This window comes from Helicoverpa zea, chromosome 4 (assembly GCF_022581195.2).
Source record: "Helicoverpa zea isolate HzStark_Cry1AcR chromosome 4, ilHelZeax1.1, whole genome shotgun sequence".
Taxonomy (NCBI): domain Eukaryota; kingdom Metazoa; phylum Arthropoda; class Insecta; order Lepidoptera; family Noctuidae; genus Helicoverpa; species Helicoverpa zea.
The window spans coordinates 4,605,111-4,622,377 of record NC_061455.1 but is presented as its reverse complement, the minus strand read 5'-3'; the positions used below and the strand labels follow the sequence as shown (position 1 = coordinate 4,622,377).

The following is a 17,267-nucleotide window of genomic DNA, read 5'->3' as shown; positions in this document are numbered from 1 at the left end:
GACGTAACTAAAACATACCGAGTTCTCTCGACTTTCTCACGTCTCCATCATCAGATAAGCTCTAAACCTTCACTGTTTGATAGTATCACCAGACATACATCTGAGAATCAAGTTTTAATCCTATGCATGCCTACAATTTTTGATAGTTGCCCTCGATTTCTCAGGATTTCCATCATCAGATCCTGACCTGATGACAATGGAAATAAACGGCGAGTATACTCTTTCACTACAAAGAAATGATTTCTCAAATCCGTCAAACTTGGTCGTTTAAATTCCCCATTGAAATGAAGAAAATATTTGATGTTTACACCTGATTTTCTCTAGATTCCCATGGTTCACATTGATGCGACTAATGCCATAGTAAATCAGAGCCTTTATCATTATACTGTGCTATATTTCGTTCGTATCCGCCGTGGGTATGGTTTTCATACTAAGATGCCCAATGACCTTTGAATGATTTAAAATTTTTCACAGTTTAGAGGCCATTATATTTAAGAAGTGTTTGATATGAATTTCACTTTTTATTCAAAACTTTAATATCTCTACGCGTTCATGTGAAAAAGGGTAGGTAGTAAGTTTATAATTATTAAAAAAATATTTTATGTCATGTAAGCAAAAATAATATTTTAATATTTTATGTACCTTGAAATTTATCATTTTCGCAATTTTTCCTTTATCTGTACTATATAACGTTGCTTCGTGCCGAATTTTAAGATTCTGAGTTCACGGGAAGTACCTTGTAGGTTTTGATTCCCTAGCGTGTGGCGGAAATTCGTCAAAGGTGTCGGTAAAACTGCTGTATCTTTTGATCGCGTTAACTTAGAAGTTTGATTTTTTCATTGCTTAAAGGGACAATAGACCTAGGTATTTGGTATAAATTTCAATTTGATACCTTTATTCGTTCGTGAGAAATAAGGTAGTAAGTTTCATTTTATTAAAATTTTTTTATTATATTATATAACAAAAAAAATGAGATTTTCGCAATTTTTCCTATATTTGCATTATATAACAATGCTTCATGCCAAATTTCAAGATTCTGAGTTTACGGGAAGTACCCTGTAGGTTTTGATTCCTTTGCGAATGTCGAGAATTTGTTGAAAATATCGACATAATCGGTTGTATCTGTTGATTGGCTTGGCTTAGAAGCTTGATATTTTCACAGCCTAAAGGGACAATAGACCCGAGTATTTCATGTGAATTTCAGCTTGATACGTCTACGCGTTCTTAAGATAAAGGGTCTTGACAGACAGACAGACAGACAGACAGACAGACAGACGGACAACAAAGTGATCCTATAAGGGTTCCGTTTTTTCCTTTCGAGGTACGGAACCCTAAAAACACCTTTTATATAAAACTACGTTTGATGTCATTTAATCACAAAGACAGAATTGTTCTCTGTTGCAAATCCTATCCACCTCCTATCCTAATCCAGAATGCATTGCACACCCATTGCACAAAAACCAATGGTATCCTATTCGAGAAGTCAAAAGAGTTGACCTGCCAACGTCAGCTTCTGCGCTAAGCAAGTGTTCTTCATAGTACCATCAGAATTACATTCATCGTTGAATGAGGTGAATAAATTTTCAGAAACCACAATAACAGTAGGAGCCAAAGCGTATTATCGCTTCATAGAGCTCTGATTGGCCCCAGGTGACCAAGTCAGGTCTGATTTGTTCGTCGATCTTTGAAAGTGTTTCGGTGGATACTTACTGTCGTCCTGTTTACGTGTGACACAAAATATGGTATATAAACGTCCTCCGCAAGAGCGAAATTTTCCCGGTGTGCGGTAGTGACGCACAGTATACAACACTTATGTTTCTTTTGATTTGCTGGCTCCACCAAGAAATGACAAAGCAGCGCGCTCGCGGCGCGCACGCGCCGCTCTCCTTGACGTTTAACTGCTAAGGCGTTTAGCGGGCGGCGGGGATAGCGGGCGAAGTGGTCAGAACGCAACTCGAGCGCCGCGTGCTCGCCACGAGCGCGTCGCTTGCACTCTCCACACATGCCGCAGGGCAGCAAAACACGTTCACGCAGCGCGCTCGCGACTCCCGCGCTACTCACACGCCCGAGGATCGCGCACGCCTGATGTGGGGTCAGCCTTACCATAGTGAGTAAGTGAAACTATCCTACCCTATGCACCTGCTGATGATGATGACTCATTTTATCATCCATCCAGCTATTCCCCAACTATGTTGGTGTTGGCTTCCAGTCACCGAATCCGTTTGAGTACCAACATTTTGCTTGGAGCGACTACCTATCTACCTATCTTCAATCCAGTCAACTACACAAGACGATATCCATGGTAAGACTGACAGACTTTCTGGCTTCTGATTAGTCGCAGCAGCTGCAGAAAATGTACAAATGACAGCTTTGTCAGACTCAAAGCATATAGACATAGATTATAGCTGTTTCCTGTTAAAATTACTTACGCACCATACGTAATAATTTTCCAAATTGGCTGACTAGATCCAGAGATATTCACAGCGTCACAAACTTTACTTCTTTTGTTTAGATAAATGGTCACATCCACAACACAACCTTGATCATGAATCTATGCGACTGCTAAGTGCTAATCCTAATTATACTGTCACGTGAAAGAATGCACCTACGGGATAAGTAGTATTTTGACTATTATATTGCCCACGCAGACGAAGTTGCGGGCAACAGCTAGTCTTTAATATTTTCTTCAGGTCTAGGAAGCACGATCCATAGTCTAGTTTAAGTCTTAATATTAGTCTTTTTGTTCTTTTTCTCGAGTCTTTTATGTCATCGGCATGCAATGATATAAGATTCACTTGATAATGTCATCGTAACCTCTCTATGGGAAAAGAAGTTGCATCACAGCTTTTTATAGGCAGAGAGATGCTTTTATAGATCAAGGTGACGTTGAGGAAAAAAATACTAGTTTATTTGTATGTTTACATTTATCGATCTCAGGACTCTTCGCTGACGTCATTATCATAAACTAAATGCAAAATGTAACGCGATAAATTATGAGTGTGATTCTTATCAATAAAGACTAAATTATCATAATCTAGACACCATCATTATCTGAGTTCAAGGTGATCTAGCAATATCACGACATCGTAACACATTTGGGATTCTAGTAGAACTAATGTGCGATGAATATTTAGCAATGAATTAGGGTTACGCAAAGTAAAGAGCAAATTATAAAGCAAGTTGTATGATCTTTACGAGTATCAAGAGGGTTTGTCTGCAGTCATGTGTTGTAAGGTTGTGCAAAGAACTTGTACGAAAACCATCGCACGATCGACAGTGACAAAACTCACACGCAACCTCTTTCGAATCTATAGACACACATGAAAACGCAATGTTGAATATGTCTGCTTGTACAAAAATAGTTGCCCCAATTTCTGCGATGCATTTTTTCTCAGTCGTTCGAGCAATATCTCGGAATTTTACCAGAATTGATAGATAGATACCACATGCACCAGATGATACATTTTGTTCAGTCACGACTAGAATACCAGACTGCCCACCATTGCACTAATTATATGAGTAGTGAAGCATGACGAAAGTAATTTAAGAAGACCTAATTGTAAAGCTATAAAATATAATATTGTAATTAAGATTAAAAATAAACTAGCCAATACTGAAACTATAAATCTATGTAGACGATTACCAAACGTTCGGCGTGTCGAAGAAGAGGGAATCGATGTTACGGAACGAATGTAACACTTACTACTTACTACACGTAAGGTCTTAATTGCAAGTCAACTAGTCTATTTAACCTGAACTAGTTATGTGCATGTCTTTGAGGAAATCGTCTAGATTTCCTTGATTTCTACAGAAACAGCAATAGCTTCTCCAGCAGTTATGTAAATGTACCTTTCTTTAGTATTTAATTTCATTGATGTTTTTATCAGAAGTTTCGTAACCAGTGGTCTAGAATCCATTGGATTTTTAATCTTCTTACTGCCACTAAGGTTACTTCTATCGCCTTTTAAATATATTTTCTTCAACCTTCACGTTAGGTTCACTTCTATTTCATTTGTAATTTTCATTAACAAACATTGCTTCACTATTCTCAACTCTATGACATAACCGGCTCCCGGTAGAAATAAAAATAACTCACTTTGAAATTTATATGCATTATTAGCAATATTAACTTGAGCAACGATAAGTTTAAGCTTTATTTACATAGTTAACAATTGCGTACAGCCCCCCTCCTCGTGGCACTGTTGAGGCATGTGGAGACCCGCAGAGCGGGGCCTTAGTATCGCACCACCACCTCGAGCTGCCTGCTCGGGGCACCCTGACTACCTTCCACAACAACAGATGCCGAATCAAAACATGCAGTTTAAATTATTTATAGTGACATTAGTGCTCCACTGTACCACCGGAGAATATTTTAAAACGAAACGTAAGTGTTTTTGTATATAGTACACGCTATTGCATCGTGCCAGTTCATGAGATGACCTACATGCAGTGTAAAACGTTTTATTTCTGTGATTATCTGGCAATACTGTCCTGGCTTGCCGGTTCTTTGCGTTCCATAATGTTGCTGTATTGCATAAATCGGTTACGGCCGTTATATCATGTAGCGTTACGGCATTTTCTAAGGTATCGATAGCGGAATGATCGAGTCGGTGAGACAATACTCGATTGCAATGTTCAATTAATAAATACTTTTTGCAATAGAACTTTCTCACAGTATGAATTGCAGTAACAGTCTTTTGTAACAGTGCGTCCTTATTTTGATTGTGGGGCAAGTAAAAGTGGTTTAATATTGTTTACAAATATGTGGATCAAGAAATATTAATTTGTTCATTACAATAAAATACAGCTACAATACTGTTGGCCACTTCGTTGGCTACGAGTGTAATACCTAGTTGCAATTTAGAGTGCAATATTGTTATGTCGGTAAGTTTCAAATGGTTCATACCCCTAAAAAAAGACGTTATTGTATGTAAATCTGTTATTCTAATGTTTGCATACTTTGCAGTTGATGTTAATCTTTGAGCAGAGTATAATAACTATGTTATGTAATGAAACTTAGGTGTAGCAATGCAAAGATGTTTATCTAAGCTAATAACCCATTTAATGCTGTAGGTTCTGCTAAAGGTTCTAGAATCTCTAAGAACATTATACGCAGTTGTTCCAAAAGCTGATGTTTTGCATAGGTCTCCTTATTTAACAGGGATAAAATCACAGAACCATTAGTTAAGATTTGAACTGGATGCACTATATTTAGTACCTCGTTGAAATTTTATTTGTAAGTCTGTCCTTTTTTGTTTAGGAAAACATTGTTAACCCCTTACTACTCGTAGCATCAGAGTCGTGCAGATGTCACGGTAACATGCGTACTGTTTTGAATACACTTATTCATGTCAATGTCAAGGTTGTCTAAAGTGGTTCTCGTCGTGTCATTTCTTCGTTACAACTGCATTTCTCTTTACAGAAGTAGTTCTGTTTTTATTTTTTCTAATATTAGTGGATTAATTCTTTTGTGTTTTCTTAATTTCAGCTAGTTTCGTGAAGACATGCTACAAAAGCGATCCAAATTTCGAAGATTGCTCGCGGGAAGCCGTGCAGCAGTTGTTCAATGCGCTCGGTCCAGGTAAATAAAAAACTCTTCACATTTTTATTAAACTTGTCATTCAGGATTATCATCAAATTTTTTGACGATAGTTTTTTTTTTGAAAGACAAAACAATCGTAGAGGTTGGGTCTGTTGAACTGCAGACCGCTATTGCCGATTGTGTATTTACATTTTGATTTGCATATCTTATCTTGTGCAACTGCTAACCCACTAATACGCAGTCTATAAATAATCAAACCTGTCTTGCTCAATCAAAACATCTGTAGACATATTCGAACAACCATAGCTTGTAACTGCAATATATTAGAGAAATTACCAAAACAGGCGCAACGCTTTTGATTGGTTTGAGTTGAACACTGTTATTTAGGTACTGTAGTGGCTGCCAGTCGACCAGTCAACTTTGTAGGTAGCTGGCACGCTTTCTGAGTGCCTGGTTCATTGCACAACTGCTCACAGCTGTTCGTGTTTCGCGCCTTGTACGACTGTATGCCACTTGTCGGCGCTGCGCTCCTAGTACATTGTGCCCCCACGCGTTTGTTAACGTTTCCACTGTGTTTTGTCATAACACGACTAATTACTTTTGTTTCAAATTAATAATCGGATATTTATAAACTATTTTTATTGGCTAGTTGCGAACATAAACTTGCATCATTAATAATTCGGACTATGTGCAAAATTTAGTCAATACCTAACTATAATAATAGTAGACTAGAAACTCCTACGTGTAGACAAAGGTTATCCGTTAATTACCTCCTAATTTTCGCATACAAAGGTAGAAACATTTCCCTAAGTGTAGATAAATAGCAAGTATGATAGTGGGCTGGTAGATTCACAAGCCACTGGGCTAGTCACATAGCCTCAATTACGAAACATTTGTACATAACTTGCGGAAAGCGAAAGCGCTATTTCTTCACCATACTCATGTGACGCCTCGAGGTATCAAATATGATTTTATATGCCTTTAGTTGCATTTAACAACGAGCCAGTAGAAATGCAGAATATTCACCATTAATATCTAATCTTATCAATAAGAACCACTAGCGACATCTGTAATTTCTTTACACTATTTTTTATTTTAGGTCTACCAGATATCGGAATGGAACCTTTAGACCCCCTCAAAATACCTAAAATAAGGATTTTGCAAGGTGACGGTCCTGTTAACGTCAATGCTGCTTTGGATGACGTCACGGTTACAGGTTTTGGGAAGACGCAAGTGTTGTCGAGTCAGTAAGTATGATCGCTGTGGATTTCTCACACCCTAGTACCGTGGACGACTGTTTGATCGACCAAGTTGAGCAAATTGTAGTCGAGTAGCCCGATTTTTCATTCGATTGATTGTTTCATACCTCGCTTTAATCAAAAGTTTAACCCAGGGTGGTTAAGTAACAAATCTATGCTGGGAGTTTATAAAAAATTCTTATACTGATCAACTTTGTAGATACAGCAACAGCAGTTTTAGAAAATGATGATATGTATTTGTCTCCTATTTTCAGAGTGGATGGCAAAACCTACGATTTTCATACAAAGGTTCGAGTTCCAAAAATAAGAATAGAAGGCACTTATGACCTGAAAGGAAAGATTTTATTAATTCCTTTGGTTGGTCGCGGTGTATGTTGGTTTGAGCCGAGTAAGTAAATGGCTGAGGGGCAAAAAATTCTAAATATTCATTTAATGATCTCTAATATGTAAATCTCTTTCCAGCAAATATGACAATTGATATCATCAGCGATGTTAAAGTGTACAATAAGGATGAATTTGTATTTTTCAATGTCACTGGGGCACATGTCAAGTATGCCATCGGAGGGTTAAAATTACGCATGAACAATTTGTTCGACGGCATTGAGTCGTTGGGTGAGTGTGAAATATTATTTTGTATTGCAGAAACGGATTGAGTAAACGTATATTTAATGGGTACTTTTACATTAGTGCTATATCTTATATCTTAAGTAGACACTACTACTAGTTAACAGTTGTTGTAAATTGTTATTCAAATTATTTTACTACATTGGTAGACCGTCTACCACCATCTATGTTTTCAACAGCGAACTATAAAAGCGCCATCTGCTATCGAGTAGCATAAATAGTTGCTATAGTTGCGACCGTTTCTGGTAGATGGCGTTAATGTGCGAGAATTGTTACCAGACGCTTCTGCCTCTGTCAGTTTATGCTGCCCTAGTACTAACGTGTTACAAATTGCAACGTTGAGACGTTGAGACGTCGCTGTACGTTTGACAACCGCTCGCTCACTGTTGCCAATTTTATTCGCAAGTCCGTTTGAGATCTTAATTTGATTTATATTTCTTGCTGATTGGTTGTATGATATATTTATGATTTTATATTACATTATTAATCATTGAAAACTACTAAATATGAAGCCAATTAGCTAAATAATGGTCGGAATTATTCAATGATCGATGTCGCAAAATATTTGCGAGTATTCCTAACCTTGAAGTTTTGTTTCTTAACTCAACAATAGATGGCAGTTGGAACATTAGTTTTGTTTGGATTGTTATTAATCTTTATTTTATTATGTAGGTTTATTGTCATGGTTATTTAAAAGCTTATTTGATATAGGGTTTGAATAATATGTATTTTGTAGCCTTACAACATTTATTTGTTTGTTTTTCAGAGGAGAGTACTAACGCCTATTTGAATGCTAATTGGCGACCTGTCTCCGAATCTTTGCGGCCGATTTTATCAAAGACTATAGAAGATATTTTACTTGGTTTTATGCAAAGATTATTCAATAATTTACCTGGAGATTTCATGATCGGGGACGTGAAAAATAACTTGCCAAGTAAAAAGACGGATAAGAAAGTATAATTATTATAGTTTTAAGTTACAAAAAATTATTTAAAAAGAATTAGTTACATTAGGATTATTCAGAAAATGTCTTAACGTAATTTTAAATTAATTCTGAAGTATCTTGACGTGAAATATTATACCTATGTGTATGAGTGTCTGTAGGTACATACTTATTTGACTATTCGTTTATACTTACTAAAGTATTTCAGCGTGATATTTAGGTAAAATACTTTGAAACCTGAATCTCAAATCTAATTAAAATCTATTGGAAACTGAGCGAGATGTATGAAATTCGAATGAAGTTGCGTTACCTTGACTGAAAAATGGTTGTGTTGTGTAAATACTGAAAACTATAAACACCGATTGATTGCATTTTTATTTTTAACCACCCAATTAGTAGTGCTACGATTTAATGATTCTATTTCGTCCTTGCACTTTACTGAAGTTTGGTAAATAAATAATTATCCTCAGTGAAATTTGACACCGTGCCAAAACGTGGACTTTTACGAAACCACACTTTGTTTACACACCTGTTATTTTCAGGTAGCTAGGCTAAGGTTAACATTAGTCATCAGACAGAATTACATTATCCAAAGAAATTTTTTAATTAAGAATACTGTTTACTGTATTAAAACTCATGCATTCATTGCAAATGTTTGACTACAAAATGTTCAGCATTTGAAGTGTTCGATGACTTATTTGAATTAACCTTAAAAAAATATTACAACTCTTGAGACTTTTTAGAAACGATATTTCATAACTAAAGTTAATAAATGGTAGAGACAACTCAACAATTTAACTGCTGGTACCTACTTAGGTATACCTCTGTATTTATACTTGTCATGAAAAATAGAACCCGTAAAATCATTAACACTGTAATCCGTCACTCCTGATCCCAAGATTTCCAACCGCAAAACAAAAGTAATAAAATATTTTATTTACCTGCCAAATAGGACGTCCAGGCATTTTGGATCACAAGGATTTTCAAAAAATGTCACTTAGTACACAAAATCACACGCGAGTGTTTCAAGCAGTAATCACTAGATGGCTCTCTCACCAAAGTTGAGAACAAAATAAGCGTTACCCGCTTCTATAAGCTGTTTTATACGCCAGCAAAATTCTATCGATGTAAATACCAGTGCGAAGGAACACGACGCAGAAACGAGGGAACGATCGACAGAAATATCCCCTTACGTGGTCAGTACGTTTATTGTGGAATTTCATCGAAATAAATACCTACATACGATGATAATTCACACCCATGTCTATACTTTTAGGATGTATAAATAGATTTCATCTTGCAAGTTGTTTTGTTCCAATGGAGAGTGGTATATCCACGTGTTGGCATTTCCTACCATCATATTTCATAGTAATTTGAAAATTTAATGGCTAGAATATCCATAATTTAAGGTGTCTTAGAAATCTGGATCATAAAAATTTTAACAGGGATAGACAGACAAGTAAGATTGAAAACCGTTTTCTATTTATATTTTGAGAACACAATTATGCGTTAATAAGGTGATTTATATAGTTATATGATTTAGTCTGAAATCACCAACCCGCATTGAGCAAGCGTGGTGACTAATGCTCAATCCTTCTCCGTGTGAGAGGAGGCCTGTGCCCAGCAGTGGGACGATAAAAAGGCTGTAACAGTAACAGTACAACAGTAAGGTGATTTATAGATATCTATAGTTAATAGATTTTATCGAGACTTCACTCATTTCATAGTAAGTTAAGTAAGATAATTGAAGCAAGAGTTGTAGGTATCTTCGTGCTCCATAATTGATGTACTGAAAACCTTCCAAGGATGCCTTTCCCCTGGATGATCTGATTAATAAAAAGAGAGGTTCTACTTCAAGTCTGAATTATGCGATTGGTCTAAATTGCACATCCAGTAAGTATAAAAGTAAACAATTGAATACTAAAAGTGGACATATAGTTGATCCAGAATTAGCAAACTGTTAGGCCTTTATCTAAATAGTACGTTCTCTTAAGAGCTGAATCACAAGCAAGCAGGGGCCCGATTCTCCTAAGTTAATAATGTCAAAATCGAATAGAAATCGAATCGCAATATGATCGCAATAGCAGTTTTAACCATATCGGTCATTCTGCTACTAATAAAAGACCAATCGTATTCGATTGACATTTGATTGGTGTGCGATTGATCTGCTATTTTGGTGATTTTGGTCAATACGGTAGTTTGCTGTACAATCATTTTGCAATCGTAAATCATTTACAGACAAAATGATTCATTATTGAATAACAGAAAAGGATAAAAACGTTTATTTCAAAGAAAAAATAGCGGAATGCCACATACGTTTCAATCGTAATCGAGTCGGGATTGGATATCAGTCGAATCGAGTCGAACGTGAGTCGTATATTGCTTAAGTAAAATTAGGAGAATCGGGCCCCAGTTTGATCCCGACCTATATTAAACGAGGTTAATACTTTTCACACTTTCTTTCAAGCTTTACGATTCATATCCGAGTTTTATTGATGTGGTCAGATTTTACGTACTGCATCAATGCTTAGTCATAGATTACAGTGAGGAACCAGCTTACATAACATGAAAAAAAGAGAATGATTTAAAAAAAAAAAAAAACTAAGCACTAACAACGTACAGAACATTACTAATATGCCGAAAATAATAGTAGCACTCATTGATAATTTAAATTTTCACGTTCTATCAATGTGTAGGTGAACCATAAAAACTGCGTTAGTGTGCGTTCGCGCCATATCAGTCATCAACATCGATGCATTTATGTTGCACGGTCGGTTCATGCGGTTTTGTGCATCGAACTACTTCTTTATTATGCATTCCTCGTACATCGAGTTCCTGGTAAGACATTTTGTTGCAGCATCTTAACGCGGATCATTCGAGATTACAGACTAAATTATGTGTCAGCTTTACTTGCGACTCATGCAACTGAATTTATTTCTCGTAGTTTAAGATCTATTGCTCTATTAATTTATTTTTAGATCATTTTACTTACTCATGTTGGGGATTAACACTTACATTTTTGGGTAACATTACCTTAATAAGTAAATAAATGAATTTAAAAAGTAACTAAGAGAAAATATCTTCAGAGCTAGAAGAGCAACTAGGTACCAAGGCAAAAGAAAGCATAGTTTACTTCCTTTGTCTATTTCTTACAAAAGTATTGCTAGTAGTTTTCAGGATTAAATTGAAATTATTTTAATTTTATTCAAATACGCATGAGAGCAAGTGCAATTGCAAAAATGACAACTAGATACGCACAAAGACATAACCAGCGGATGAAGGTCGGTCCGGTGAACGACCGAGAGATGCGCATTGACCCAGAGAAGGGTGCTCGAAGGGGATAGGGCCCCTTTGGTGTCGCTCACAAAAGGAACGAGCACCAGGGTAACATGAACGCTAGAAGGTTAAGCTGCATACATGCACTTTGCACCGAATGAGCGTGACGTCACCCAGTTCGTGCTGCATTGTTTACCACTGCATTGCAATTTTGTAATGTAATCATTCATTTACTGGTGCTGTTGTATCTCGCAATATTTTGCTCGGTGTTTCGTGCTCTATTTATAATTTAAAATTATAAAGAAAAATACAGGACATGATTTATAGGGTTTACTGTTAAATACCTGTTCTTAGACTGTATTTAACAAATTAATAATGTAATTAAATTAAAAGAAACGACAATAAAGTAATTCTAACTTGGCTGTACAACTTTTCAAAGATAAAAAAAATAATAAAATAAATATTTTATCCTGGGAATTTTAGGGCCACCCTATTGATCGTTGATGCAATTTTTGTATTAGTCACATTGCTCCAGACCACTAATTTTATTTTTATACAGATCTTCCATGCTAAACAATAATAAAATAAAAGAAGTTTCTAGCTTAAAATGACTAACTCAGTCATACACATTGACGTATTTGTCCTTACGTCCCACCATCAAAGGTTATTGAAAAACATGTTATATTCGCGTCATGAACGAGACGTTTCGTTAGTCAGTAAACTGAAATAGGTCGTACTTCTGACCGGTTCAAGGTAGTATATGGGGACAGGAATAGCCTGTGAGTAAACGTCTTAAAATAAATATCATCCCACAGATGTCGTTCGCGCTCCGTTCGCTCGTCTATCGGCACCATCTAGTCGATATTGGGGGCAACACAACCTTAACTCATTAGAGAGACGAAAATATTTTCTTTTGTAATCTCTCAAAAGTTGGTCATACTGCAATTAAAAAGTACTAGTATTTAAAAAAACGTAGCTATCAGAATATTTTTATTAAAAAAATAATACCTAAGTAATATCGATGTGGCTTAGAAAAATAACTTTATATTCAAGAATCAAGATCGCTATACTTAATTTTTTTAAATATATTTTTAAAGCACAATATTTCTAGAATATTCTAAGTCTAAGTTAAGAACAGTGAAAATATGTGTGTAGGCTGTATTACCGATTTTACAAAATGTTTTTTATGAGTCAGAGCTACTTTTTACGAGGCAAATTATATTGTATAACCGACTTGGCAGAGTTGGAAAATGTGTTTGCCAGCAATATTTTTAAAACTATTTTTTTTTCTAAGAATTTATTGCGCTTAGTTTTATTTTCAGACTAAGCATGTTGAAATACCAAACTATAGTTCGGCCATTCAGAGAATGCGTTCCTGACACGTCGCGATTGAACTGACGACGTAACTTTGCAATGGCGTTGCAGTTACGATAAAAATATTTTTGCTGGTTGTTTACCGTTTTAACAATTGAGGAGCATTAAAACAACATTATTATATCAATAATCAATGAATGTTATTACGTCGTCAGTTCAATCGCGACGTGTCAGGAACGCATTCTCTGAATGGCCGAACTATAATAACCCCAGAAACCACAAATAAGCATCAAAATTAACCGAAGCCTTCGTTAATTTTTCATTTCAAAGTGGAACAGTGTCACGTTGTACCAATTCAAAATTAATTCGAATACTTTACTATTGTTATAAACGAATTCTAGAATGTCTACATCATTCGAATTCAAACGTGTTCCAGATAAAACTGCTGGCTTGAAAGATTCCTTGATATAAAGAGGTCAGCTATCAAGACAGACAACGAGTCGCGTGGGGCGCCAAGAATGGCACGTTTGGAACGTAGGTGGAGAATCTGGAGCAGGCAGTTACGATCGCCATGTACTAGGACAACAGAAGTGAGTAGACGTTCTCAGACGGATTTACTGCCCTCTGTCGGGCAATAGCAAAACTTGCTATGACGCATACTTTTATCTGCTCATTGCGTCAACAGATATCGCTGTTTTAAAAGTTTTTCTGGTAGCAAGTAAGATATGAGTCAGAATGAAATGGCGGGAAACTGAGTTGTGCGATGTTTATAATTTATGTGTTGCCACAATGATTAAACATATTTGATTAAATGCATTTAGAAAGTTTTATTTTTGAAACTGTAATATTTCGTAGAATATTTTGTTCATACACGTTGCCTGTTTAGGGAAATCGTAGTTGTGCATCAGACTTTTCCTACAAACTCGGCACATTTTAAACTTGGGGCTCTTCGGGTGCAAGGTTAGGTTAGGTTTATTAAGATCTATTTGATTTGGTTATTTAAATAAAAAAACTTTTTGGTTCGAAATAATTTAACTATCAGAGAAATATTTACACAATCAATAAAACATTATGTATAACATTTACATGAAAATAAGTCTAGTGAGATCCATCCATTACATGAAAAGTACTTGAGTGACTTAATAAATACACATAATTCATAAATTATTATAATACGTCATATTTGGCATAATAATTATTGCACAATTAATGAAAGTATCACTCTCATTGATTACCACAGAAATATAATAATGTTAACTAACTACTACATTCAGGTTAATAAGCTTATTGCTTGAGACACGTAGTTAATTGTATTTACAAAGGTTTTTAAACTCCAATATAACTTGTTATCTTAAACATTAAGTTCATAAATATCTTAGCGCATATTCTTCTAATTGCAATTGCAAAGTGCTGTTTATTTACATCAACGAGTTCTAGAAACACTTCGCTTAGCGGACTACGAAGAAAGCCGGGACGAATTAGCAGCAGGGTTCCGAATAATTATAAAATACAGTCATTTAAAACTCCACTTTTTAAACCAACTCATCGTATGAATCATTAAAACTGTGTTCCATGACACTTTCGAAAGACGGCGATGATTTTTTCTGGCAGGCTTCTTTTTGTGCCAGCAATCTGTCACATTCTGTAAGACGTCCATGAAGTACATCGTATACTCGTGTCATTGAAGCTACCTTCTCCTTGCAAGAAGGATCAGTTTCGATGGCAAAGAGTCGCGAATCCAGCAGCTTGATCGCAGCCACAATATAATTCCTTAAAGTTTTCGTCTTATGTTCAGCGCTGATTCGTTCAAGGAACGCGCAGACTTGGCTTTCTCCACAAAGAAGTACGTCCACATCGTATGCTAGTGGTGAATGTTGTCTGTGAAGGAAGGCGATCAATCTCTTTGCGTACCGTCGGTATGTTCGATACGCTTTGCGCTTCCTCGCTCCGAGTGTCCTACCCATGGTCATTGATTTCTTCATGTCATCGATCACAGCTTTATATCCAGCATCGACTTTTGAATCAAATATGTCTCGTAAGCGAGTTTCCACTGGTTGCAGTTCGTAAGGAGCTGGTGAAGGTGGAAGGGATGGTGATGACGGAGGCGGTGATGGTGGTAATGGATTCTGAGTATTTTCTTCTTCGCTGGATTCACTAGAAGCTCTCCGTTCAACAGGACTAGCCTCAGGTGCAGGGTAAGGCCGCGGTCGAGTCCTCGTTTTCTGTACTCGCGCTGGTCTTGGTGCAGTTCTGGCATTATAAGCTGTCAGAACATTAGCATCTTGTTCAGTAAGAGGGCGAGCTCGCTGTGTAGCTGCCAGTGGTATAATTCGTATCTTGACTAGAGCAAAACTTTGGTGTATTTTGGCACGAATTCTGGGATCTTCATAGTCTGATCCCCAGAGATCTCTGATTGCTGATTCTTTGAGGTATCGCACTTGGCATAGCTCGCCGTTGAAGAATCGTTTACGTTGTTGTTCGTTGAGGGCGTCTCGTTCAGCGCCGGTGAGACCATGAATCTTGGTGAGATGGTCGGGTAGCTTGCCGTAGGTGAATCGTGCGCAGTTTTCTATAGGACATGGAATGTTTGCATGGTTCTGTTTCTTTGTGCGGGGAACAGTTGTTGCTGGTCGAGCTGCCATTGTTTATCTGCAACAAAACATGAAAGGTTTATTAAAATAGATCGTTGCATATTTACTTTGTATCACGGGTACCTAATGCATGATTAGTTTTAATTGGTGGTGCTTCGTGCCAAGTACTTTCTTGGATGTAGGTATTTAATCATTTGAAGAATCATAAAGCATAGAATATATAACTGAACTAACATGCACTAGACTTGGCACCATTTGGTACTTATCATACCCAGACATCTATTCATCAGTAGTAAAAAGTTCTCCGACGGACCAAGACGAACAACTTAAAAATTGCATGTTTGCTTTATTCATTACTAGCTGGTGCCCGCGACTTCGTCTGCGCAGGTTTAGTATTTCGAACAATATGTTTACAAATTGTAGCCTATGTGTTATTCTGATGTATAAGCTATATTATTGTAAAGTTTCATTAAAATCCATTCAGTAGTTTTTGCGTGAAAGAGTAACAAACATCCATACATCCATACATACAAACTTTCGCGTTTATAATATTAGTAGGATTATACAGACACTATCTGTCAGGTATACTTTATTATTGCAGACATCCCAAAACAACAGCCGAAGCTAGTTAAGACATAAATTAATTATCTTTTTTTCGAAACCGAACTGAACAAATGTTTTGGATAGAGTCCAGTTAATTTATTTAGAGGGTGTTTATCGACACGAGGGGAGCTGTCCGAGTATAATAATTGTGTTGACGGAGCCCCGGGGCTGTTTGCGTAGTCCGGGCCTCTTGTCCTACGTTTAATTTATTGAAAACAATGCTGGAGACGGTGGAAGGATGTCTTGTCCGTTTGTATTCATGTGTGTGTGTCTGTGTATCTTATGGTGGGCGGATAGCTGCTGTTATGTGCCATAGAATATACTACATGGCAGTGGCGAAGGGTGGTTTAATGAAATAGGGAAGCCGCAGCAAAAAAAAAAACTGGGGGGGGGGAGTACTCAGGGATGGGGGGGAGAGGTAATGGAGGTAATTTCTCAGTCCACCTTTTAGCACTGACTGAGAGACTGATAGTTTGAACATGTTTTCTCGAGGAATTCGGCAGATTATTAATATCTATAAAACTTTATTATCTTTAGTTAGGTATATTAACTACTAGAATCTGAGAAAACTTGGCACTAGAAACAATACATTTTAAGTATTTAATTTACAACGGCCTGTTAGCCATTGATATTTATCGTAGGTATTTATCCGTCAGGACGTTAGTAATTTTAATATAGACGTAATATTGGTAGGTAATTCACCCGAGCGGCGTGCCCGAGTTTTATAACACGTTTTTATTCTCAAAACTTAACCTTGAAAAATAAGTTCCTTCCTAAAGTAAATAATCTGTCGGAAAACAGTCTAATGCGATAAATGCTATCCTAGTTAAGTTTTAAAAGTAGGTACACTAAAAAGAAACCTGATGCCAACTGTCTACGTATCAAAATAACTCAATTCAACGTAGGTATCTCTATTTTCACTAGGTACACACACTGTAGTACTGTGTACTTCTTGTACTGAGTACCAGGTCGGTCACACGGTGCGATCGCGGGGATCAGTAGGGAGTAATGATACAGCCAACTATAGTTCGGCCATTCAGAGAATGCGTTCCTGACACGTCGCGATTGAACTGACGACGTAACTTTGCAATGGCGTTGCAGTTACGATAAAAATA

The 17,267-nt window shown here is 36.7% G+C and overlaps 3 protein-coding genes across 4 annotated transcripts in view; 1 reads left to right on the top strand and 2 right to left on the bottom strand.

Annotated features, from left to right (window-relative positions):
* The window catches only part of LOC124629763 (muscle-specific protein 20-like), a 28,415-nt gene extending 18,952 nt beyond the window's left edge, over window positions 1-9,463 (bottom strand). Inside the window, exon 1 of the mRNA XM_047163295.1 lies at window positions 9,310-9,463. Coding sequence (XP_047019251.1) covers window positions 9,310-9,333 — 24 coding nt within the window. The 5' untranslated portion in view covers window positions 9,334-9,463. The remainder of the gene's footprint in view (window positions 1-9,309) is intronic.
* On the top strand, window positions 4,049-8,730 carry LOC124629761 (circadian clock-controlled protein daywake-like). 2 transcript variants are annotated; one of them, XM_047163293.1, is made up of 6 exons: window positions 4,049-4,384; window positions 5,489-5,581; window positions 6,642-6,789; window positions 7,056-7,189; window positions 7,264-7,413; window positions 8,192-8,730. In XM_047163293.1, exons 1-6 carry the CDS (start codon window positions 4,210-4,212, stop codon window positions 8,383-8,385), a joined length of 894 nt encoding a protein of 297 aa, XP_047019249.1. In that variant the 5' UTR covers window positions 4,049-4,209; the 3' UTR covers window positions 8,386-8,730. The 2 variants fall into 2 exon arrangements, with proteins under 2 accessions (XP_047019249.1, XP_047019250.1); XM_047163294.1 differs by lacking the exon at window positions 4,049-4,384 and adding an exon at window positions 4,478-4,884.
* A 4,849-nt stretch (window positions 9,464-14,312) lies between the features above and the next one.
* On the bottom strand, window positions 14,313-15,600 carry LOC124630076. The gene has a single exon (XM_047163797.1). It carries the CDS (start codon window positions 15,598-15,600, stop codon window positions 14,491-14,493), a length of 1,110 nt encoding a protein of 369 aa, XP_047019753.1. The 3' UTR covers window positions 14,313-14,490.
* Window positions 15,601-17,267: the final 1,667 nt, after the last annotated feature.